The sequence below is a fragment of the Hippocampus bargibanti genome, linkage group LG12 (assembly GCF_051943395.1).
Source record: "Hippocampus bargibanti isolate YZ-2025 linkage group LG12, ASM5194339v1, whole genome shotgun sequence".
In the NCBI taxonomy this organism is placed as follows: domain Eukaryota; kingdom Metazoa; phylum Chordata; class Actinopteri; order Syngnathiformes; family Syngnathidae; genus Hippocampus; species Hippocampus bargibanti.
This window is the reverse complement of record NC_142745.1, coordinates 20,949,060-20,973,912: the sequence shown is the minus strand read 5'-3', so window position 1 is coordinate 20,973,912 and position 24,853 is coordinate 20,949,060. Positions and strand designations below refer to the sequence as shown.

The 24,853-nt window shown below is 43.4% G+C and overlaps 2 protein-coding genes across 7 annotated transcripts in view; both read right to left on the bottom strand.

Moving 5' to 3' along the window:
• Nucleotides 1–610: 610 nt before the first annotated feature.
• Nucleotides 611–9,458, bottom strand: stimate (STIM activating enhance). Its single transcript, XM_089010471.1, has 8 exons — nt 8,663–9,458; nt 8,535–8,583; nt 6,827–6,922; nt 6,637–6,758; nt 6,432–6,544; nt 5,694–5,771; nt 5,475–5,618; nt 611–2,271 (listed from the first exon to the last, which is right to left on the bottom strand). The coding sequence occupies exons 1-8, from the start codon at nt 8,829–8,831 to the stop codon at nt 2,167–2,169; spliced, it is 876 nt and encodes a 291-aa protein (XP_088866597.1). The 5' UTR covers nt 8,832–9,458; the 3' UTR covers nt 611–2,166.
• Nucleotides 9,459–10,814: 1,356 nt separating this feature from the next.
• sfmbt1 (Scm like with four mbt domains 1) overlaps nt 10,815–24,853 on the bottom strand; it is a 51,077-nt gene continuing 37,038 nt past the window's right edge. For 5 of the 6 annotated variants that reach the window (XM_089009810.1, XM_089009806.1, XM_089009811.1 and 2 more), the window contains 4 exons: nt 22,813–22,994; nt 18,272–18,499; nt 16,692–16,820; nt 10,815–16,624 (listed from right to left, as the gene is read on the bottom strand). In XM_089009810.1, the coding sequence (XP_088865936.1) occupies nt 16,484–16,624; nt 16,692–16,820; nt 18,272–18,499; nt 22,813–22,994 (680 nt within the window). In that variant the 3' untranslated portion in view covers nt 10,815–16,483. The remainder of the gene's footprint in view (nt 16,625–16,691; nt 16,821–18,271; nt 18,500–22,812; nt 22,995–24,853) is intronic. The other variant, XM_089009807.1, reaches the window with a different exon arrangement.

Sequence of the window (24,853 nt, the reverse complement as noted above, 5' to 3'; positions counted from 1 at the left end):
TACCTAGCCAGCTATCTATTTGCTATCTAACAAGCTAGGTAGCTACTTAGCTAGCTATTTGCTATCTAGCTGGCTAACCTAGAAATTAAATGTATTAGAGATGCCCATTTCACAGTAAGATCAGAGCATTGTCATAAAATGGGGAGGATAGTTTTTGCTTTTTTGAATGTTGCTGTACCAATGACCAGTTTGTGTTTGGGAGCCATTTACTGAGCGCGTTGCTTGTTCTGTAGGCACAAAGGGACATAAGTCTTCTTGTGCCGGTCCCAAGCCCGGATAAATACAGAGGGTTGCGTCAGGAAGGGCATCCAACGTAAAAGCTTGGCCAAAACAAACGTGGATCAAACATCTAAAGATGGAGGACACTGATTTGCTGTGGCGACCCTTTGAAGGGAAAAGCCGAAAGGAAAAGAAGATTATTAATAAACCTTCAGGAACGGCATTATTACCAATGCTGTACTAGCTGGTGGGGAAGACCCTCCCCACCTTTCTTGGATAGCTCCAGGGGTTGTGCGGTCTCCATATTGGACGGCAAAGCCTTTTGAAAGGGGACTGGTCCGGCAGGCAGACTTTTGCGATCTTGGTAGTAGGGGCGTGAAAAACACCTAGCTTGGATGGCACTGGGGGTTTCCCCAGATCACATTCTTTATTGGAAAATGGTCCCCCGCTTGAATCCATTTTGCCTCCATTCGGTTCAACGCTCATTTACCTCCGTTGTTGAAGTCCAATCCCGTTTTGATTCCAAGGGTTGCGTCACTCACACCGAGCGCAAACATTTGCCCGCGCGCACCCGCACCGATGCAAATACAGTGATACGTTAGCTTACGAAATTGGTTCCCAGACAGTGTAAGGCGAAAATTGTGTATCCCAAAATTAATTTCCCATAGGAAACCATTGACATAATTTTCTAAGCCTTAAAACTACACAAAATATACCTTATTTTATGTTTAATAAAAAAATAGATGTTATATTATATTTTAAATAATAATAATAATGTGCTATGGTATTATTATTAAAGAAATAAACTGTACTGTATCATAAAGTCGTTTTATTTACCTTTGTGATGGTCGTTGATGGAATGGATAGCTTTTTGCATAAAGTGTCTCAAGGAGCTCTGGGTTTTACATCTTGGAAGTTGTGATCTTGCAACAGCAACAGATGCAAGCATACACAATAGAAACATCATTAATAGCTAGTTCCCTTGCTTGTCTTTTCATTTCAAATTGAACTGATGGCTAGTGCTGGTTATTTGTGGAACCTGACTGATGGGAATTTTAACCTTGCAGTCTACACTCTGCCTTTGAACTATCAAAGTTGAAACGAGTCTAAATTTCACTGTTTTCTATCCATTTTGTCACTATCTCTCTGTCGTCTGCCTGTCTCTGTAATGTTTAAACCACCTCCCCTCACTGCTGCGGACTTGACCAATCACGTGGCTTTGACCGAAGACTGGAGGCGGAGAATAGAGGACAAAAAAAATGTTGGCCGCCATTTTCTTTTATGGAGAATGGCTTCACTCTCTCTCTGTCTGTCTGTAACCCCCCCCATACTTCTGCGTTCTTGACCAATCACGTGGTTTTATCCGACGACTGGGGGCGGGGAATACACCAAAACAAGCCGGCTACTATTTTCTTTTAGGAGAACGGGCTCGTTCGCGAACAACACATCACTCATTGTGGCAGCCGTGTGTATCCCGAAAAATAGTTCGTATGCTAAAGTAACATTTTCATAAATTTAACGTTCGTAAACCGAAACGTTCGTAAACCGAGGTATCACTGTATCGGATTCAAACAGCCCTTGTTCCATCATGACGGTTTGGTCCACAGTCAGCAAACAGTTTGGTGGCCCGCGCATGTCACGTGCAAATCATAGCAGCTCGTCACACCCGAACATCCGCAGCTCGACTGGCATCCAAAGTCCCATCAGATGAGCTAAACAGCTGCTGCCCATGTTGCTCAGGCACACGGGTGAGCCAACGAGAGAAACATAGCAATGAGAAGGAGATGACAAATCTCACTTGTGTCCCCCCCTCCCCCAACATGTGCGCAGGTCAACGTCGGAAGGCAAGACAATTCCGGCAGCCGTCCGTTCGGCCATTAAAGAGGTTCCGATGCTCAGAAGGCTCTTGGAGTTAGCCCACCGATGCGCTTTGGCCGAGGCGCTCAGTCACACAGGGATCCCCATGCGCAGCTTCTTCTTCTTGACCGCCTTGAGGCGACGAACATCGTCCTCGTCCGACTCATCCATCTCGTCGTCTGCCGAGAAAAGGATCTTAAAAAAAAAAAAAAAAAAAAATCGAATGAGTTTTAATTTGAAAACGAGTCGTTTGTCAACTCACACGGGACGTGTTTTGAGCACAAAAGCAGTGTCTGAAACTCATGACAAAATGTTCGCAGACACCAGGGCAGACAACTCTGAAAAGTTGCCTGCCCCATTTTCCACAACTTGAAACACAATAACTATATACAATACTATACTATATATACTATACAAAAATAATAACGACTAATTGCAAAAAAAACATTGTTGCAAAGAATTAAAGGACAACCGATGTCACTTTTTTGTTTCAGAAAAACATTTTATAACATCTAAAATACCCAAAACACGCAGTATATTTTTAGTCAAATGCAAAACAACAATTAAAATGACTTAAAGTGTCCAAAATCTGCACAAAATTGAGCTGTGAATTGGGCATTTTCAAAAAGTCCCGCCCCCAGTTCGTGACGTCACGCCAAGACGTCTAGCATTGATAGTGAATCAAAACAATGGCTTCAGATTCGGAGAATATGCTTTCTTGTTACACATCCAGTGATGAATGAATATGATTAAAATAGTTCTGAAGAGGAAAGCATACATGTTTGCAATCGATTAAAGAATTTATTTGTGCCAGTTTTAGGCAACATTCGGGGGAAATCTCCCAAAAAATCACCCAAAAAAAGAGGCACAAAATGGCGACCTCCTGTGGCCACCTCCGTTTCCACAGGCTGATAAATTCCTCATATGGTGCTTGGACGCCCTCTCCTGGCCTTCTGGTGGCTTTTGGGTGCAACACGAGGTCCCCAGACCAAACAAGTACAGCAAAATACATTGACGTGATGGAAGGACCGCTGCAATGCGTCTTTTTTATGGTCAGGGGCAGTCCTTTACTGACGTCACGTACGGACTTGTCACCAACTCAAAAACAAGACTTCCTGAATATTCAGCGCGATTCTTAAAACGTAAAATATAGCTATATGCGGTGGAATCTTTGTAAAATACACTCAGTAGAAGTCATTTGAAGCCATTTTACAAATTATGGACACAACTTGTCCAGAGACGTCGGTTGTCCTGTCAGGATTGTTTTTATTAAGGATGTACCTACCACAAATGCTCCCTTGCTTAATTTATGGTAAATATCCCTTGCTGATAATTTTGCTCCAGCTGGTCGTTTGTCTATACACTGTTCGTCATTTTGCACACATTGCGTCGTCTGCTATTAGGCACGTGAACTCCTCTTACCACAATGCTTTTAATGTACGTTTAATTTCTAAGCACCTTTCAAAACTCTCAAGTACACTTTACAGACAGGGGATAATGTATGATTACGTTTTGTAGCGTCATGAATTTTGTTAGCTTCTTTTGAATCTTCTGGGGCTGAGGTTCTGTGCATCTTCTTCTTTTTTCCTTTCGGCTTTTCCCTTCAAGGGGTCGCCACAGCAAATCAGTGTCCTCCATCTTTAGAGGTTTGATTCGCATGTTTGTTTTGGCCAAGCTTTTACGTCGGATGCCCTTCCTGACACAACCCTCTTTATTTATCCGGGCTTGGGACCGGCACAAGAAGACTTATGTCCTTTTGTGGCTACAGAACAAGCATCTGTGCATCTACTTTGGAAAATGATATGCAAATGCACGACCTTATAACACTCGGGAAAGACGGATGCGCGAAGCAGGCTTCTGATTGGCTGCCGTGCTGAGTATGCAATTTGCCAAACAAACCGAAATTCAGAAATTCCCGAACTGAATGAAGATTTCAAAATCAGAATGATTTATTCTGGTTTTGAAATCTTCGCTCAAACGTTTGCTTTATTAAATAAAGCAAACGTTTGATTTGAAAAAAAATCTTTAGTTTTTTTTCCTTGAAGAAGTTGTTGGCCACCCGGGCGGAGACGTTGCGTAAGTTGTACGCCCGACGGAAAAGTTGCACGCCCCGGGCGTCCAGGCAGACGTGATTTCAGACACTGACAAAAGGGCCACGAACAACCGGTGACAACCTTAGCGCCTCACAGTTCTGGACCACCTTTGTGTTACACCATCACGACCTCCTTCTACCACGGTACCATCGAGAGCATCCTGACCAGCTGTATCACTGTGTGGTACGGAGCCTGCCCCGTGTCCTGCCGTAAGACTCTGCAGCGCATCGTGAGGACAGCTGAGAAGATCATTGGTGTCCCCCCCCCCCCCTTCAGGACATTTATAACACCCGCCTCACCCGCAGAGCCATCAGGATCGCTCGAAAACAAGACTTCATGAATATTCAGCGTGACTTTTAAAAAGTAAAATATAGCTATGTGCGGTGGAATCTTTGTAAAATGCGGTCAGTAGAAGTCATTTGAAGTGATTTTACAAATTATGGACGTAACTTGTGCTGAGGTGTCGGTTGTCCTTTAAGGCCTATAAAGCTATTTGTCTCTTGGTTTTATTTTAAACAGGGATGGTTACGCTTAACACTGCATAGACAAAAGCATTATTTTATGGTTCTGTTGCACGTGTGAGGGAAAAAAAAAACAAATACTGTACAAGCACCTTTTTTTCTGGTGCTTATGGTCACCTTTAGAGGCCGCCAATTCCCATCATTGAAAAGCCAAGCCAGATGTTTTTGCTTTGTGCGAGTTTGGCCTCTTATAGAGATAAACATTCTGAAAAAATTCAGAGGAATTTCATGTGATTGTCTCAAAACCATATATGTTTCTTGTTATTCAAATTAGACCCTAAATGCAAAGCTTTTTATCTTGACAGAAATTTTGCCCCCCCCCCCCCCCAAAAAATGCTGATTTTGATATTCTTGAATAGTTCTGAAAACATAAAAAAATAACTTTTCACACACATCAAATTTGGAATCTATGTGAAGTTAGCTAGTTAGTAAGTTTGTTAGTTAGCTAACTAACTAGATTTATTAATCTAATAGCTATAAAGCTATCTATAGCTGGCTAGCTTTCTAACTATTTGAGTTACTTCCGGGTTGAGTGAACGCTGGCACATGTGGCTCCCGCTGCTCACCCACAGAAAAACTTCATCTTGTGACTGTAAAGTGACCTTGAGAGTTTTGAAAGGTGCTTGTAAATGAAATGTATTATTGTTATTATTATCAAAGAAGGCAGACGCTCTCCCCTCCCCCGATCCCCGAAAAAGGGTCTGCCGCCAGCCGTGTCCATTGGGTATCCAAGCCCAAGCATGTACAACGACATGGCGAGGTGGCTAGGGGATTGGACACTCACCTCCGACTCGGAGTCGTCGTGCGACAGGGCCCGCCGGTAGTGCACCTTGGCGTGACACCGCGAGTCCTCTTCCGTCTCCTCCAGCTTGGCCTTGGTGCGGTGCTTTTTCATGAGGAAATTGTCCACCACCCAGAACATGAGGGCCTGCGGGCAAGGAGGCGGCGCTTCAGCGGGCGCTCGCTCCCTTTGCAGCCAGAACGAGTGCGGCGCCACACTTACGTTGACGAAAAAGGGAACGATCAGCATGACGATGGCCAGTTCCAGGTCAGGATTCTCGATGGGGTTGAGGAGCGCCAGCTGCAAGACACGTTTCGCACTTGAAAAGGGAATTACGGCAGTTCTCCACATCAACAACTCATCAACCGCAGGCAGAGTTGACACAGTTGGCACAGCGGCAAACAGCCAATGACGGACTAACGCGGAATCGCAACTCTCAACTACAGGTAACATCCGACTTACGACCGAGCTCCGTTCCGACCAAACGGCCGTAAGTCAAAATGGTCGAAGTCGAGCCGGACATAAGTCGGATGTTACCTGTATTTGGAAAACGCATTGATTTCTGTATTACACTTTTGACAACTTTTCTATATTGATGTTATACAGGTAACATCCGACTTACGACCGAGTTCCGTTCCGACCAAACAGTCGTAAGTCAAAATGGTGGTAAGTCGAAATTCATTCAAAATGTAGAATAGAGACTCGAAGGCTAAATGACTCGCAAACTCCCCACCCCTTTGTTACCATCACACGGACGATTGCTGTGCGAGAGTGAGATGCTGGATGGCCGGCCAAAATTGTTGTCCGCGTTGCCGGCCTGCTAGTGCGTTGCGGTGCCAGTCGGAGAATTAACATTTTAATAATAGGGTCTGGAGGTCATGGTCATAAATACGGGTGGTCGTAAGTCGAGTTGGTCGTAAGTCGGATGTTACCTGTATTTGCCGCACGATCCGGACTGACCTTCTTCCACTGGGGAATGAGGAGGACCAGCATGATGAGGACTTTTTCAAACATCATGATGAGGATGTAGAGAATACACTGGCCCAACCAGGCCGTGCACCGCGCAGGCTCTCCTGTGCGCCACACGGCAGGACATCGCAAGCGTCAAGGCCGAGTTGCTCGCCCGAAAGCGCTTTCTACAAGGGCCGACGGGGGGGGGGCTCACCATATTCTCCAAAGCGGAGAGACTCCCATTGCCTCCACTCCACTACCGCGCTGACGGCTCGCACGCCGGCATAGATGATCAGCATGCCCAGCGAGGCATCCAATAGGAAGTTAATGAGGTATCTAGGAAAGGAGAATGAGCAGCCACCCGCCCGTCAGCTCGGTGGGTCAACGGAAGATGGGCGACTCACAGCGAGCAGGGATCCTCCTCAGTCAGGTCCGACAGGTAAACGTTAGCAAAGTGGATGAAGAGCATCCCGATAGCCTGTTTGGAAGTATCCAGGAACCTGCCCAGGAAAAACAATCCAACATCTAATTCTCGGTTCGAAGCACACCATGATGGACTCCACGGGTGTTCGAGGCAGGACGCGCCCCCTCGTATCAAAGCCAGACTAAAAGGCCAAGACTTCCGCATTTTGAAGCGGACGTGCTGATCGGTTGCCTGTCCTGCAACCCACCGCCCATATTTAAAGAACAACCGACAGCATTTTTTTGTTTCCTAACTGACATCAGAAAAATGTTTTATAGCATTTAAAATACCCAAAACAAGCAGGCTGATATTTTTAGTCAAATGCAAAACACCAATAAGAATGTCCCAAAACCGCCACAAAATGAGCTCGGAACTGGGCAGATTCAGAAAGTCCCGCCCCCTTGTTCGTGACGTCACAATTGGTCACATACTGACTTGCTCCGGAATCAAAACAATGGCTTCATAGAGTTTATATTCGGAGAAGATGCTTTCTTGTTACTCATCCAGTTATGAATATGATTCAAATAGTTCTGAAGAGGAAAGCATAAATGTTTGCAATCGATTAAAGAAGTCCTTCCATATTAATTTGAGCATTCTGGACTCCAATGTAGCGTCCCAGAAAATGCACAAGATGGCGCACAAGCTCCTTTGGAAATGGGCTGATTTGTCTGCTGGGAATTTGTGTAAAAATACACTTTCTTTATGCGTTTTACCGCAATCGGTAGTCTTGGTGGGACACACGATTCACCATCGCATTATTTATGTAGTTTTCCTTCTAATTTCGCGATCAACACGCTGTTTTCAGATGACAAAAGTGCCCAAAATGCATTGGGTGTCGCTTTGTCGGTCAGGGGCGTTCCAAATGTGACGTCACTTAGGGCATCGTCATCAACTCGAAAACAAGACTTCATGAATATTCAGCGCGAGTCTTAAAACGTAAAAAAAAACAATTGAGTTGGGGACGATTCCTGACGTGAACACCCCTGACGAGAAAGTGACACACAATGCATTTTGGGTACTTTGTTTGGTCTGAAAACTTCATGTTGATGGCGAAATTAGAAGGAAAACACATAAATAACACGATGGTTAATTGTTGTGTGTTGCACCAAGACTACTATTTGATACTAGTACATTGGAGTCCTGATGGCTCGAATTGATACGGGAGGACTTCTTTAATCGATTGCAAACATTTATGCTTTCCTCTTCAGAACTATTTGAATCATATTCATAACTGGATGAGTAACAAGAAAGCATATTCTCCTAATCTGAAGCCATTGTTTTGATTCTAGAGCAAGGCAAGACGTCCTGGCATGACATCACGAACAAGGGGGCTGGACCTTCTGAAACTCGCCATCTCCGAGGTCATTTTGAAGTAGTTTTGGGACACTTTAACTAATTTTTATTGATGTTTTGCATTTGACCACAAATATCAGCCTGTGTGTTTTGGGTATTTTAGATGCTATAAAACGTTTTTCTGATGTCAGTTGGGAAACAAAAGATGGTGTCGGTTGCGATTTTCTCAACCCTCTATTTTCAAGAGGCCAGAAAAGTGTTTCCGCAATGGGGGTTTTGGCCACAACCACAAAAGGATCGTCCTGCCCCGACCTGTCGTGCCCTTCGCAATGAGGCTGCGTGGAATGATGATTTACCAGATCCTCCAGGGTCTCCTTTCGTGTTTGGGCTCCCTGAAGCGTTTCACTGCACGGGGATGAGACGTTAGCGTGACGGCGCAACAGATCTGATTCACGAGAGCCTGAAGTGAACGGGACATACTCACACATGAGGATGCTGAAGGCCATCACAGCCAGGAGGCCTTGAAGGAAGATGCCGAATGAGTCCATCAGAGCGCCATTCTCGCATCCCCCGCTCTCGGTGGCAGGGGTCGTCGGGCCCAAGGACGCATTGCCCAGGGACCAAGCAGGCTGGGACAGCCCACTGTCGGCCATGGTGCGAAAAATATGGAGCGGCGGCTCGGAGGGTTGCTCCGTCCTGCAGCAGATGTTGGTCAGCTAATTGATCGAGAGAGCGCCACGGCCTTGCGTAAGGGATGGAGAACTCTCATGCTGACTCTGCCCCTCCGCACTTGTGTCAAGGACCTCGAAGACCAGGAGGGGAGGAGCCGCTTTGGATTCGACGCCAACTTGAGAAGATTCGGCGGGTGACCAAGAACGAGCCCCGGACTCGGGTCAGCGCGTTAACCGAGTGAACGCGCCGAACCCGACTCTCCTCATTTGCATGTGAAAAGCATGATTTGGTTTGGCCGAAAAGGCCATTCGTTGAAAGAGCGTCACGCACGACATCAACAAACAAGAAAAACGAACGATGCTGCTGTGCTAGCTTAAGCACTTAGCTTGCGAGCTAACTCTTCGTCGCCGACAAGCGACGAGAAAAAAGGCCCTTTTGCGGCTGGAGACGCCGAAAGCATTTGACCGTCCACGCCACCGTCTCAACATCGGCTAAAGTGATCCTCCCGTGTCTTCTGAAACCCAACTGAGATTAAAAAAAAATGCCGGTGATGACTTGCTTGTCTCTCGCAGTTTCCTCGCTCGTCTTTCCGTGCCCACTCGTGTTGACAGAAGCGCCAGTCACGTGACGCGCCTTCACGAAATGTACCGTGGGAAATGGAGTGCGGAAACAGCGAAATGAGCTGAGCTGCACACTCTTTGAATGCATTTTTAAAATGTTTATGTTCAAAATGCCAGGAATTGATTGCAAAAATGGATGCGCGAGAACATAAGAATCGACAGACAGTTTTTTTTATTTTTGTATATAGAGGTGTTGCGTCCATAATTTGTAAAATCACTTCAAATGACTTCGACCGAGGGCATTTTACAAAGACTCTACCGTTTATAGCTAGATTTTACGTTTTAAGACTCGCGCTGAATATTCAGGAAGTCTTGTTCTCGAGTGGATGACAATGTCAGACGTGACGTCACATTCGGAACTCCAATGACAGACAAAGCGACACCCGATGCATTTTGGGCACTTTTTTGCGTCTGAAAGCACAGTGTTGATCGCGAAATTTGGAAGGAAAACTACATAAATATCGTCTGTGTAAGCTCTCAGTTGTACAGGAGTGGTCCATCGATGAAAAGGTTTCTTCAGTCGTCATCTGTACTTCTATGAAGGTGTCGGACGTTTCGCTTCTTATCCAAGAAACCTTGTCAGCAAACTAAATTCTTACTGGTAGTTTAGGCCCTATATATATATCCCTACTGTCCAGACATGGCGGTGCCGGACTCTGCTATGATAGGTCCCTGCTCTCAGGTTGGGGGGAGCAGAGGACTACTCCCTGCTGCTACACTGATTGTTCCTATTCCTATTGTTCTGACTAACGACTGGCCTGATTGCCCCACTTCCTCCGGTATCACCTCATCCGTATTACTAATCCTATATTCCCTAAATAGGCTGTTGTATGAACGATCCAAATTGAACCTCACCCCACCATATCGGTTTAGTGATAAATAACGCGATGGTGAATCGTTGTGTGTCGCAGCCAATTGCGGTAACACGAATAAAGATGTAAGTTTACACAAATTCACAGTGGACAAATCAGCCCATTTCCAATGGAGCTTGTGCACCATCTTGTGTATTTTCTGGGTGCTACATTGGAGTCCAGACGGCTCAAATTGATATGGAAGGACTAATCGATTGCAAACATTTATGCTTTGCTCTTCAGAACTATTTGAATCATATTCATAACTGGATGAGTAACAAGAAAGCGTCTTCTCCAAATCTGAACTCTCTGAAGCCATTGTTTTGATTCTGGAGCAAGGCAGTGTGTGACCAATAGTGACATCACGAACAAGACATCTGAATCGGCCCAGTTCCGAGCTCATTTTGTGGCAGTTTTGGGACACTTTAGTCATTTTTATTGGTGTTTTGCATTTGACTAAAAATATCAACCTGAATGTTTTGGGCATTTTAGATGCTATAAAACCTTTTTCTGATGTCAGTAGTGAAACAAAAAAATGGTGTTGGTTGTCCTTTAAGGTTTTTTGTTTTTTTTCTTGCTACAACGCATCGCATTGCTCTGGCTGTTTATTTGCTGCTTGCAATGAGTTTATTGGTTAAAAATGGGGGTCTGTAAAGCCCGAAATGGTCACCGAAATAGCGCTCAGAATAACCTGTTTTCTTCTTCTTTTCCCTTCAAGGGGTCGCCACAGCAAATCAGTGGCCTCCATCTTGAGAGGTTTGCTCTGCATGTTTGTTTTGGCCAAGCTTTTACTTTATTTATCCGGGCTTGGGACCTTTTTTCAAAGACTAAAATATTGTTACTGGTACAAATATGGTAAGAGCATTTCCACATCTGGAATATTTATCTCAATCATTTCTCATTCAACTACCCTGTCACCTCCAGATATTTGTGGACGCTATCAACAAACACACAGCCATGTTACAAGGAGTCAAGACATGGGGAAGTGACATTTAAGGAAGCGGATGGGAGGGGAGTCGAGTGGCGCATTCAGATGCACTCAGTTTGGTCGAGAACCCATTGTCGCTTGGAAAACGAGGTATTAAAAAAACAACATTTTTGGTCGACGAGAACCGAGGTTTGACTGTACAGTGATACCTTGGCTTTCAAACTTAATTGGTTCCCGGACAGAGTGTGTAAGGCGAAAAGTTTGTATCCCAAAAAATAATTTTCTATGGGAAACTATTAAAATGAGTATCATCCGTTCCCAGCTCCCCTTAAAACATAATTTTCTACTTTTTAATTTTGTAAGCCTTAAAACTACACAAAATATACCTTATTTTATGTAGAATAAATGTGCTATGGTATTATCCATCCATCCATTTTCCAAACCGCTTATTCCTCAGTAGGGTCACGGGGGGTGCCGGAGCCTATCCCAGTTGTCTTCGGGCACGAGGTGGGGAACACCCTGAATTGGTTGCCAGCCAATCGCAGGGCACACAAAGACAAACAGTCAATCTCACACTCACACCAAGGGACAATTTGGAGGGTTCAATCTGCCTGCCATGCATGTTTTTGGAATGTAGGAGGAAACCGGAGGACCTGGGAGAACATGCTAACTCCACACAGGGAGGCCGGACTGGGACGCGAACCGGCGACCTCTGCACTGTGATGCCGGCGTGCACTCGACTACCGGGCTGCCGCTATGGCATTATAATTAAAGAAATAAACGGTACTGTATCATAAAGTCATTTTATTTACCTTTGTGATGGTCGTTGACGACTTGATGGAATGGAGTTGCCTGTTTCATCAGCAGTAAACACTTGATGAGGAACGTAACCTTCTGCTTTCACCATCTTGAGGAATGATCCCTTGTAGGTGCTTTCTCAGTGATACTTTTATCTAGTTCCTCATCAATTGTGTTCTGTTAAGCTGGGCTGATAGCTTTTTGCATCAAGTGTACAGATGGCTTGTGCGGGTTGTTTGTGGAGCCTGATTGATGGAATATTTTAACCTTCCAGTCTACACACTGCCTTTGAACTATCAAAGTTGAAACTCTCTCACTGTCGTCTGCCTGTCTCTTTAATGTTTAAACCTCCTTCCCTCACTGCTGCGTTCTTGACCAATCACATTGCTTTAACCGAAGACTGGGGGCGGGGAATAGAGGACAAAAATAGTGGGCTGTCATTTTCTTTTTGGAGAACAACACATCACTCATTGAGGCAGCTCCATGTACGAAAAAAGTTTGCATGCCAAAGTAAAATTTTCATAAATATAACGTTCGTAAACCGAAAAGTTTGTAAGCCAAGGGGTTCGTAAACCGAGGTTTGACTGTATTTGTCGATTTGTGGCCCCGTTTCAGAAAGCAACGAGAAAACAATTTGCTCTTTCCCCGCAAACATCAAGTCAAATCATATCAGTGCAGAAAACAATTCCTTACCGCAATGATTTTTACATTATGAGGCCAAATGTACAGGACCTAACCGAAAGCTTTGTATGGATACATTTTGTTTCGTCACCATGACAGAATACAATTTTAGCGTCAAAGTGTCTTCAGAGCAAGCATATTTGCCATTTTCAAGAACTTGCAGCCAAATGCAGAACTGACATTCTTCAAGTTTGACTGATGAATTGGACTGGTGTCATCTGCCATGACACAAGACCAAAATACTACAGTGATACCTTGTCTTACGAACTTAATTGGTTCCCAGACAGAGTGTGTAAGGAGAAAAGTGTGTATCCCAAAAATGTATTTCCCATAGGAAACTATTAAAATGAGAATAATCCGTTCCCAGGTCACCATAAAACATAATTTTCTACTTTCCAATTTTGTAAACCTTAAAACTACACAAAATATACCTTATTTTATGTATAATAAAACTGCTATGGTATTATAATTAGAAAAATGAGCTGTACAGTACTGTACAGCATCTGCCCAGGCCACCGGGCAGATGCTATTTCAAACACTGATTAAACACTTGATGAGGAACGCAGCCTTCTTCTTTCACCATCTTGAGGAAGCTTGTAGGTGCTTTCCCTGCCATAATTTGACCTAGTTCCTCATCAATGGTGTTCTGTTTAGCTGGGTTGTTAGATTTTTGCATCAAGTGTACAGATGGCTTGTGCGTATTATTTGTGGAGCCTGATTGATGTGAATTTTAACTTTGCAGTCGACACTGCCTTTGAACTATCAAAGTTGAAACAAGTCCAAATGTCACTGTTTTCTACCCATGGTGTCACTCTCTCTCTGTCGTCTGCCTGTCTCTTTAATGTTTAAACCACTTCCCCTAACTGCTGCGTTCTTGACCAATCACGTGGCTTTAACCAACAACTGGGGGCGGGGAATAGAGGACCAAAACAAGCCGGCTGCCATTTTCTTGCTAGGAGAACGGGATCGTTCGCGAACGACACATCACTCATTGTGTCACGGAAAAATAGTTTGTATGCCGAGGTACATTTTTCATAAATTTAACGTTTGTAAACCGAAAGGTTTGTAAACCGAGGTATCACTGTATTTACAAACACTTGAGAGCGCACAGGCGAGCACAGGATTTGGAGCACTTGAAAGACAAAAAACACATGAAAAAGCCTTGTCTGAAACTTCAAAAGTAAAATCAAGTTTCTAAAAACGATCTTCTATTGAAAACACTCTTAATTTCAGTGTTTTAAATAACGTACAACTTTTACGTCGGGCGTACAACTTTCAAAACATCTCGGCCTGGGTGCCCGACGACTTCTTCATGGAAAAAAAAAATAATAATTCAAACGAAACTTTTGCTTGATTCAATAAAGCAAACGCTACAAGCAAACCGCTAAAAGCCATGTGAATTCCTCTTTCTAAGCGCCTTTCAAAACTCTCAAGTGCACTTTACAGTCACAGTATAGTCCGGTAGCAGGAAGCAGTGTCGAACGTTTGGCAACGAATGTTCGTTTTGCAATTTGCATACTCAGCACGGCAACCAACCAGAAGCCTGCTTCGTGCTTCGGACTGTTCCGAGTGTTATAAGGTCGCACATTTGAATATCATTTTCCAAAGTAGATTGACAGAACTTCAGCCCCAGACGAAAGCTTCAAAAGAAGTGAAGAAAATTTATGACGCTACAAAACGTAAACGTACATTATACCGCGACTGTAAAGTGTAATTGAGAGTTTTGGAAGGCGCTTAGAAAGAGTAGTTCACGTGGCTTTTAGCAGACAACGCTGGGCAAACATTGCATTGTGCACCGTGACGACTAAAGACACTGGAGCAAAATCTTCCAGAAGGGATATTTACCATAAATTAAACAAGGGAGCCTCTTGTGTTGCGTACTTCCTTAATTCAAAAAAATCATTTATACTACAATGTTTTTTTTGCGATTAGTCATCTTATTGTGTTTCAAGTTGTAAAAAATGGGGCGGGCAACTTTATGGCCGGGAGGCAACTTTTCAGATTTGTCTGCCCTGGTGTCCGCTAACTTTTCCGCATGGGTTTCAGACACTGTTAATTCATTCAATGCTTTGGGGCAAAGAGAATCATTTGTGCGATTGACCAACCCTCTTTTTTTAAACACGCAGAAGTCTCTTGGTGGATGTTGCTCTTTCCGTTGCTCTTCAATTGTGGTCAGTTGTTAAAGGACAACCGACACCATTTTTTTGTTTCCTAACTGACATCAGAAAAACCTTTGATAGCATCGAAAATACCCAAAACACGCAGGCTGATATTTTTAGACAAATTCCAAACACCAATAAGGTCTGACTTAAAGTGTCCCAAAACAGCCACAAAATGAGCTCAGAAATGGCGAGATTCAGAAAGTCCCGCCCCCTTGTTCGTGATGTCACGCCAGGATACTCATTCACAAAATGCCCTGCTCGGGAATCAAAACAATGGCTTCAGAGTGTTCAGATTCGGAGAAGATGGTTTCTTGTTACTCATCCAGTTATGAATATGATTCAAATAGTTCTGAAGAGGAAAGCATAAATGTTAGCAATCGATTAAAGAAGTCCTTCCGTATCAATTCGAGCCGTCTGGACTCCAATGTAGCGTGCAAAAATTGCACAAGAGGGCGCACAAGCACCATTAGAAATGGGCCGATTTGTCCGCTGGGAATTTATGTCAACTTACACCTTCTTTATGCGTGTTACCGCAATTGGCTGCGACACACAACGATTCACCATCACGTTATTTATGTCGTTTTCCTTCTAATTTCACGATCAACACAGTGTTTTCAGACGAAAAAAGTACCCAAAATGCATTGTGTATCGCTTTCTCGATCAAATGCGTTCCCTCTGTGACGTCACTTAGGGCATCGTCACCAACTCGAAAACAAGACTTCCTGAATATTCAGGAAGTCTTGTTTAGTTCAATATTTATGAGTTGGTGACGAGTCAGTACATGACGTCACTAAAGGAACGCCGCACACCGAAAAAAAGACACATTGTAGCAGTCCTTCCATCACGTCAATGTATTTTGCGGTATTGTTTGGTCTGAAAACCTTGTGTTGCACCCAAAAGCCACCAGAAGAGGGTGTCCAAGCTCCATATAAGGAATTTATCAGCCTGTGGAAACGGAGGTGGCCACAGGAGGTCCCCATTTTGTGCCTCTTTTCTGGTGATCCGTTTCTCCCCAATGTTGCGTCAAAATGGCATGGAATAAATTCTTTAATCGTTTGCAAACATGTATGTTTTCCTCTTCAGAACTATTTGAATCATATTCATAAATGTAAATTTCTCCACTGTGAGACTAATAAAGGCATATCCAATCCAATCCAATCCCATCCAATCCAATACAATAACTGGAGGTGAAACAAGAGAGCATATTCTCAGAATTTGAAGCCATTATTTTGATTTTCCAGAAATGCAAGACGTCTTGGCGTGACGTCAAGAACTTGGGGCGGGACTTTCTGAAAATGCCCAATTCGCAGCTCAATTGTTTGCAGATTTTGGACACTTTAAGTCATTTTTATTGGTGTTGTGCATTTGAATAAAAATATCATACTGCGCGTTTTGGGTATTTTAGATGCTATAAAACGTTTTTCTGATGTCAGTTAAGAAACAAAAAAGTGACGTCGGTTGTACTTTAAGGTGCTGTCTGTCCAGTGTAAGCAAGATCAAAATGTGTCATGACAGTGTGTTTTTTTTTCTTGGGAGGGTGGGGAAGGGGTCATAATAAATAGTCCCCGTCTCTGTTTGCCTCGTGTTCTTCCGCTACGTGGCAAACTGTTGATAAAACGCCAGTTTGAGCCTCTCAATGTGGTGGCACAGCTTGATGGCCGGCCCCAACTTCAGGTCCATGCACTCCTGCACCGTCGGCAGATTGAGCAGGAGAAGAGCCTGCCCGTCGATCTCCTACGGGCACAAGTCGGAGCTTTGTTATACGGCGGATGGGATTCATGGCCGACCGTCTATCTCTTACTTGATCCATGAAAATGCGGGCAAGAGGCGCACAGTCAGTCGTCCTGATGAAACGAACCACATCGGTCACACTCCACTCAAGGGGGCTGCTGTCCAGGTGCAACTTTGAAGGAGCTTCTGCCTTTGATATCTGCAGAGGAAGAAAGACCACAAGCGATCCCTTTTTCCCATGACACAACAAACTTGGGGAGGCAAAGGAGAAACGTGGCAATTTTCTGTGTAGCTCTATATCTTGTTTGTATTTATAATTGTACGTCTGTGTAAGCTCTCAGTCGTACAGGAGTGGTCCATCGATGAGAAGGTTTCTTCAGCCGCCATCTGTACAAATTATTAATATATAATTACTATATATTTTGTATATATAATATATAATTTGTACAGATGACGGCTGAAGAAACCTTCTCATCGATTTATAATTGTATTTTATTTATTGTAGTCCATTTATAATTGTATTGTATTTATTATTGTTTCTATGCTTGTCTGTGACTGTAAAGTGTCCTTGAGAGCTTTGAAAGGCGCTTGAAATAAAATGTATTGCTGTGATACCTTGGCTTATGAACTTAATTGGTTCCCATAGTGTGTCAGGCGAAAAGTGTGTATCACAAAAAATAATTTCCCATAGGAAACCATTAAAATGAGAATAATCCGTTCCCATCCGTTATACTTTCAAATTTTTATAAGCCTTAAAACTACACAAAATATACCTTATTTTACGTATAATAAATGTGCTATTGTATTATAATTAAATGAATAAACTGTACTTTATAATAAAGTCGTTTTATTTACCTTTGTGATGGTTGTTCATGGCTTGATGGAATGGAGTGGCCGGTTTCATCAGCATTAAACAAGGTATGAGGAACGTAACCTTCATTCACCATCTTGAGGAATGATCCCTTGTAGGTGCCTTCTCTGCGATAATTTTACCTTGTTCCTCCACAATTGTGTTCTGTTTAGCTGGGTTGATAGCTTTTTGCATCATGTGTACAGATGGCTTGTGTGGGTTATTTGTGGCGCCTGATTGATGGGATACTTTAACCTTGCAGTGTACACTCTGCTTTTGAACTATCAAAGTTGAAACGAGTCCAAATTTCACTGTTTTCTATCTATTTTATGCCTCGTTCTCTGTCGTCTGCCTGTCTCTTTAATGTTTAACCCCCCCCCCCCCACTGCTGCGTTCTTGACCCATCACGTGGCTTTAACCGAAGACTGGGGGCGGGAAATAGAGGACAAAAAAAAGTCGGTGCCATTTTCTTTTTTTGGAGAATGGCCCTACTCTCTCTGTCTGTAACTGATTGCTGCGTTCTTGACCAATCATGTGGCTTTAACCGACGACTGGGGGCGGGGAATAAAGGACCAAAACAAACCGGCTGCCATTTTCTTGGTCGGAGAACAGGCTCGTTCGCCAACGACACATCACTCATTGTGGCACTCCGAGTGTATCCCGAAAAATAGTTCGTATGCCAAGGTAAAATGTTCATAAATCTAATGTTCGCAAACCGAGCCAAGGGGTTTGTAAACCAAGGCATCACTGTAATATTATTATTAATTATGACCAAAAGCACATTTTTTTTTCAAGTCGACCTTTGGCGACGGAGGGTGGTTCTCGTCGTCGGAGAAAGAGGGCGAGCAAGGCTTCCGTCGGCGCCGGGTGGAGCGAGGCGTGACGGGCGGCGACGGAGTGGGCGAGGGGGGCTGAGACTTCTCCGCCGACTGTTCCGAATCATCTTGGAGATCATCTTGCACCTCGGAGCCAGAGTCTTCACTCAGGGAGTCGTCGTCTTCGTCCAGGTCTTCCTCCTCCCCGCTGCCCTGGGAGCCGTGAACAAAAAAGAAGTTCGGCAAGGGAAAGTCAGCCAGGGTTTTTGTCATTTTCACTCAAATTGCAGGAGCCACAGAATATTGAGTTTTAGGACTACATAATAACAATAACAATAATAATAAATTTCATTTATAAGCGCCTTTCAAAACTCTCAAGGACACTTTACAGTCACTGGATAAGAACATTCTTTTTTCTGCGGGTGAGCAGCGGCAGCCACACGCGCCAGCGTTCACTCAACCCAGAGTAAGTCAAATAGATGGAAAGCTAGATAGCTAGCTAATAGATAGCATATAGATAGTTAGCTAGGTTGCTAGCCAGCCAGCTAGACCGCTAATAGATAGCTAATAGCTAAAAGCTATCTAATAGCTAGCTAATAGATACCTAACATATAGAAAATAGATAGCTATGGAGGTAGCTTGATAGCTAGTGCGACTGTCATAATTTATGCATTGAACACAGCGCTAGAAACCTTTGGCTCTCTTTCTTCATCAGAAAAAGAGTTCATTATATGTGTCTGCAGTTAGATTAGCTTGAAATGAGGGCGTGTGTCCAAAATACAATGCAATACATACATATTGGTTTATATCGCGCTTTAACAACAGCTGAAACTGTCACAAAGCGCTAACATGAACGAAAAGGCAAATGCTGCCCTCTCGTGGAAGGGAAAAAACAGCCAGAGGTCTGCCCAGCACTTTATCAAAACCTGAACAAAATCCGAATAAAATCGGAAATTGAAAAATTCGGGAATGACGGCGAATGAGTTAACATCAGTCTTGATTTTTTATTTATTTTTTGTTACTATTCTATCAGAATTACTTCCGGGTTGAGTGAACGCTGGCGCGTGTGGCTTCCGCTGCTCACCCGCAGAAAAAATATCCTGTGACTGTAAAGTGTCCCTGAGAGTCTTGAAAGGCATTTATGAATGACATGTATTTTTACTATTAATATTATTATTATTATAAAGTGGAGCCAGGCTGTTTCAACATTTGAAAAGGCACAAGAGGATCTGAAGAAGAACCCGGTCACGTGCGGGGAGTCAACTGTTTGATGCTTTCACTGTGATTTGAAGCGGCGGAATTGATGATTTGCGCTTTGTTGTTCTTGTCTTGTTTTTGGGTTTTCTTTTGTCACTTTGTGTTGTTGTGTATCGTGAGGAACGGATACGGATTGTTTTTCAGCATTTTTGGCCATGACATTCATCAAGGAGGAGACTGTGCTGAGCGGTTCGGCAGCATGAACATGCCAGTACTGTTTTTGAATGGGAGGAATGTCGGTGCCATTTGACTGTCATGGCTGGACAACTCTGGGGCCATTGTGCTTTTTTTTTGCGCCTGTCATGGGCAACATCTTAACAGCCCCGGTTTGTTCAGCGGAGAGGTCGGTGCTGTTGGACAGTCTGCGGCTGGATGGATGCATGTCTTGAGGAGCCCACGATAAGAAGAAAGGAGTGTCAACCAGTGACGTGCGGTGAGGTTCATGGCTGGTGAGGCACTGACGTCATCATAGTCAGATTTACAAACATATGAACTCTACAGAGTAGTTTATTCACCATTTGATGGGCAACAGTTAACGTATTTTGTTTAAAATTTCATGTCAGCATTCTTTATATATACAAACTGTAGCATAGAAAAAAAAAAAAAAAAAAAAAAAGTTTTTATCGAGTTACCTTTAGTCCATGCGCCGCTCCTTCTGAAGAAAGGCATCGATAAATTCTTTGTAGAAGCCTTCCTTATCTTTCTTCAGTTTTAAAAGTCTCTCCGTCTCAACGGAGATCACTGCCAGTGAAGAAAGTCGTCCTTGATCAGTCCTGTTCCGACTGTATGTTTTCAGTGCTGAGAATGACAATCTCGTCTACTTCTACAGCAACAAATGGGGCTGCACCGATCTCCTTTTTAATGTCATTTCTAATGACATCACCAACTGCTTCAATTAAAACGTTCTGTATTCTGTTTCACAGGCCACAAAATACAGTGGATGTCCCAAAATGACTCGCTAGCCGGTCATCTTTCTGAGCGAAAGCATGTAATAGTTCAACATAGTTGCCACGATGAGCAGAGCATTTACTTTCATCATTTCCACGAAATGCCAGCTGTTGTTTGGCAAGGAAGCAGGTGGGATTGATGAGATCTTTTAAAATCTCCCGGTTCTCCTTTACCTTAGCATTGTGGATGCTGATGTTGAGTCTCCGCTCATTTTTGATGAGGCTCCGTTGTAAATTTTTCAGGTCGCAATATCCCATTTGAGTCCAGACATTGTCACAAGTTGAGAACAGAAGGCAGGAAAAGCAGAAAAGGCGGTTTCTTGCTGGACATCCGCACAGCCAGCCTTTTCGTGTGTACCAGTCCGCCTGAAAAGAGCGCGTATTGTGTGCCGTTGTCTGAAGCAAACCTTTTAGCTCTGGTGTCTTGCTGGACATCCACACAGCCAGCCTTTTCGTGTGTACCAGTCCGTCTGAAAAGAGCGAGTATTGTGTCCCGTTGTCTGAAGCAAACCTTTTAGCTCCGGTGTTGGTCTTCCTTTAATTATTACCTCCTGCTTCGATTGAAAGTCCAGTTTAGAAAATTCTTTCAATTTAGAGATGTAATCCTCCATTCTGAAAGTGAGGCCAAGCAACACGAAAAAATGACTGCAGGGTTGCACTTTACTTGCTAACTGTTTACTGTAGCTTTCTGTCTCTAATTGTATTATTCTGCAGACATGGAGTAAGAAGTATCTCTGGAATCACAAGCGCCCCCTGCCTGTCATGAGGCGGGAGAACTGTGTGCCTCACCTACGCACAGCGTTTTGATAAAAATAAAACAAAATAAACACTGTAGTACAGTGTTTATAATGTACAATGACTCTACATTATATACACCAGCTAAACTGTAGAAATTTAGTTCATATACTAAACGTGTTTGAACGCTTTAATAGCGATATGCAGAAGGACAGCAATGCGATCTCATTGCAGAGCAAGCCAGCACAGTAAGCATAGTGATTGCGCAATCCATGGTGAGGCTCAGCCGGCTGCTGCCTCACCGCTCGCCTCAACTTAGTATTTGAACGGTAAATGTGAAAATTCAGCGATTTTGAAAAAAAACCCTAAAACGGTGAAGTTAAATGGACAAGAACTTTAAAGTACAAATCACTAAATACATACAACTGTTTCATTTATTTTCTCATTTGATATTTCCATGAGAGCTTTCCATGATGACAGGTGAGGCACTGCCTCCCCTGCCTCCACTGACTGCACGTCACTGGTGTCAACCCAGAGCGCTGATGCGTATGTGGAACTGTCGCGGCTTGGAATTGAAGCGGATTAATGTAGGGCAGGAGATGTGAGACAATCTGTTTTCATCAATGGATGCTACAGCTTCGTGTTTGGTTTCAACATTTAGCTTGTACTCGACGTGCACATTCCACCATGACGTCCTTGATCCACTGCTGAAAAGGATGCTTTAATCCTCTCCTCTTTCATCTAGAACGGCTTCATGTCATCTCAAAGAGGGTACAGCAAGTCCTGAAGAAGGAATGACTCTTTGTGTTGTCATATTATTTAGTTTTCTTTTGTTTTTTCGACTTCAAGATGCCGCTGCGAGAGTGGCTGCCTTTCCAGCAGCTCCTGTATTTTGTTTTTCTACTTTTTTTTCCTTTCCTTTCCTCTTCCTTTCATAACTTTGCTGCTGTGAAATGTAAATTTCTCCACGAATAAAGGTACATCCAATCCAATCCAATATCAATAATCATCGGTTTGTCCTGAGCACTTCATTTACATTTTGAGTCTCACAAATTGACAAGCATTCACAACAGATGCTGAAGGATTATTTAATACATTTTATTATTTATTATTTATTATTTATTTTATTTCAAATTATAATTTGTTTAGTTTGCCATGGTATTTTGCTTTTCTCAATGATATGCCATGAAAATAATGTCATGATGTGCGACTTAAATAATGTCATGATTTGCATCTTCAACGATGTAATGATGTGCATCTTCAATAATGTCATGATGTGTGTCTTCCACCATATTTACTTAGCCTGTATAACCTATTTGTTTTTTTTTCTCCCCAAGATGGCGGCGCGTGAACGCACAGCGGCTCCCTCTCTCTCCCGGCAAATTGGCATTTTCGTGTTTATTATGTTTGTTAAAGTCATTATAAGTGCCTTGCACGCTGGGTCCGAGAGGACATTAATTTCATCTGTGCTGTATGTCATGCATATTAGCATATTTGACAATAAAGCTGACTTTGACTTTTGACCTTGACTTTCGCCGCTCTGGAAATGGAGATTTTCTTGGGCGGGCCCGGGCTAAGAAAAATTACCTGCGGGGAGCCGGCGGGGGTGTTGTCGACTGACGTGGAAGAGCGTCTCTTTTTATGGACAAAGAGCTGTTTCCTTCTCTTCCTCCTCCTCCCTCTCCTTTTGGCAGCGGCCTCCAGGTTGGTGTGGCCTCCGGGCGGGCGGCCCACGCGCTTGCTCTTCTTCTTCCCGTAGTAATACGCTGCTGGGGAGACAGCGGACCACCGTTGCTGATTGAAATGATGAAAGTGCAAGACAAACCGAACCGCTTGCGTTGGGGACCTCTGGTGAAGTTGAGAATGCCCGATTTCACGTGTCGCTGCCGCTGCTCACCCACAGAAAAACTTATCCTGTGACTGTAAAGTGACTTTGAGAGTTTTGAAAGGCACTTAGAAATGAAATGTACTATTATTAATATCATAATTTGCTAGCTATTAGCTATCTGGCTAGCTATCTGGCTATCTATTACCTATCTCTCCAGCCAGCTATCTATTAGCTATGTAGCTAGTTAGCTGGCTGTCTATTAGCTATCTATTAGCTAGCTAGCTAGTTGGCTTTATATTAATAATAATAATAATACATTTAATTAGCTATATTTCCAGCTAGCTAGCGATCTATTAGCTATGTATTAGCTAGATAGCTAGCTTTCTATCTATTTGAGTTACTTCCGGGTTGAGTGAACGCTGGCGCGTGTGGCTGCCGCTGCTCACTCACAAAAAAAAGCTTATCCTGACTGTTAAGTGACCTTGAGAGTTTTGAAAGGCACTTATAAATGAAATGTATCATTATTATTATTTCGCGTTTGCTGAACCGACCAGAAACAAATTTTGCTTTTGAATGCTCCCCGAGGTAAACTCTCGTACGGCACGCCGATGTCTGTCACCACGTCACACATTCTAGGGTTAAAGGACAACCGACACCATTTTTTTGTTTCCTAACTGACATCAGAAAAACGTTTTATAGCATCTAAAATACCTAAAACACACAGGCTGATATTTTTAGTCAATCGCAAAACACCAATAAAAATGACTTAAAGTTGCCCAAAACTGCCACTAATGAGCTCAAAACTGGAGAGATTCAGAAAGTCCCGCCCCTAGTTCGTGACGTTATGTCAAGAAACTCTTTCAAAACTGCCTTGCTCCAGAATTTAAAAAATGGCTTCAGAGAGTTAGATTCGGAAAAAGATCCTTTGTTGTTACTCATCCAGTTATGAATATTATTCAAATAGTTCTGAAGAGGAAAGCATAAGTGTTTGCGATCGATTAAAGAAGTCCTTCCGTGTCAATGCGAGCCGTAAGCGACAAAACTGGTGAAGGACACGACATATGAAGGTCCGTGAATAAGCAATATAGCAACAATTGGGTGATATGTGGCATATAAGAACAGGAATAACAAATAATAAGCTACAAGATGTCAACATCAATGCAGATTGTTGACTGGTGTGTGTGCTAAACGTTGTTTAAACTTTCAAGATGAAGAGTTACGAACTTGCGTATGAATGACAGTGGTTCTCTATCGCTAACTCGGGCTAGCTCCTCGTTCCAGCAGCTGAAAATTTGTCAGATAGGTTTGCTCCACTATAATGACGATTGCTCTCTTGGGCTGGAAGCAACTTTTGACCCATTGTCAAGCTGAGGGGATGATAGCGGTTATCCAAGCGGGGATTCGAGTACTCTAGGTAGCTCCTCAGCTGGCACTATACTGCTCTGGCTCAGTTGGAAATGCTGCATGGTTTGTCCGCTGGGAATTTGTGTAAACTTACACCTTCTTTATGCGGGTAACCGCAATTGGCTGCCACACGATTCACCATCGCGTTATGTATGTAGTTTTCCTTTTAATTTCGCGATCAACACATTGTTTTCAGATGAAACAAAGTACCCGAAATGCATTGTGTGTCGCTTTCTCGGTCAGGGGCGTTCCCTCCGTTACGTCACTTCGGGGTTCGTCATCAACTCGAAAACAAGACTTAGCTATATGTGGTGGAATCATTGTAAGATGCGGTCAGTAGACATCATTTGAAGTGATTTTACAAATTATGGACGCAACTTGTCGGTTGTCCTTTAA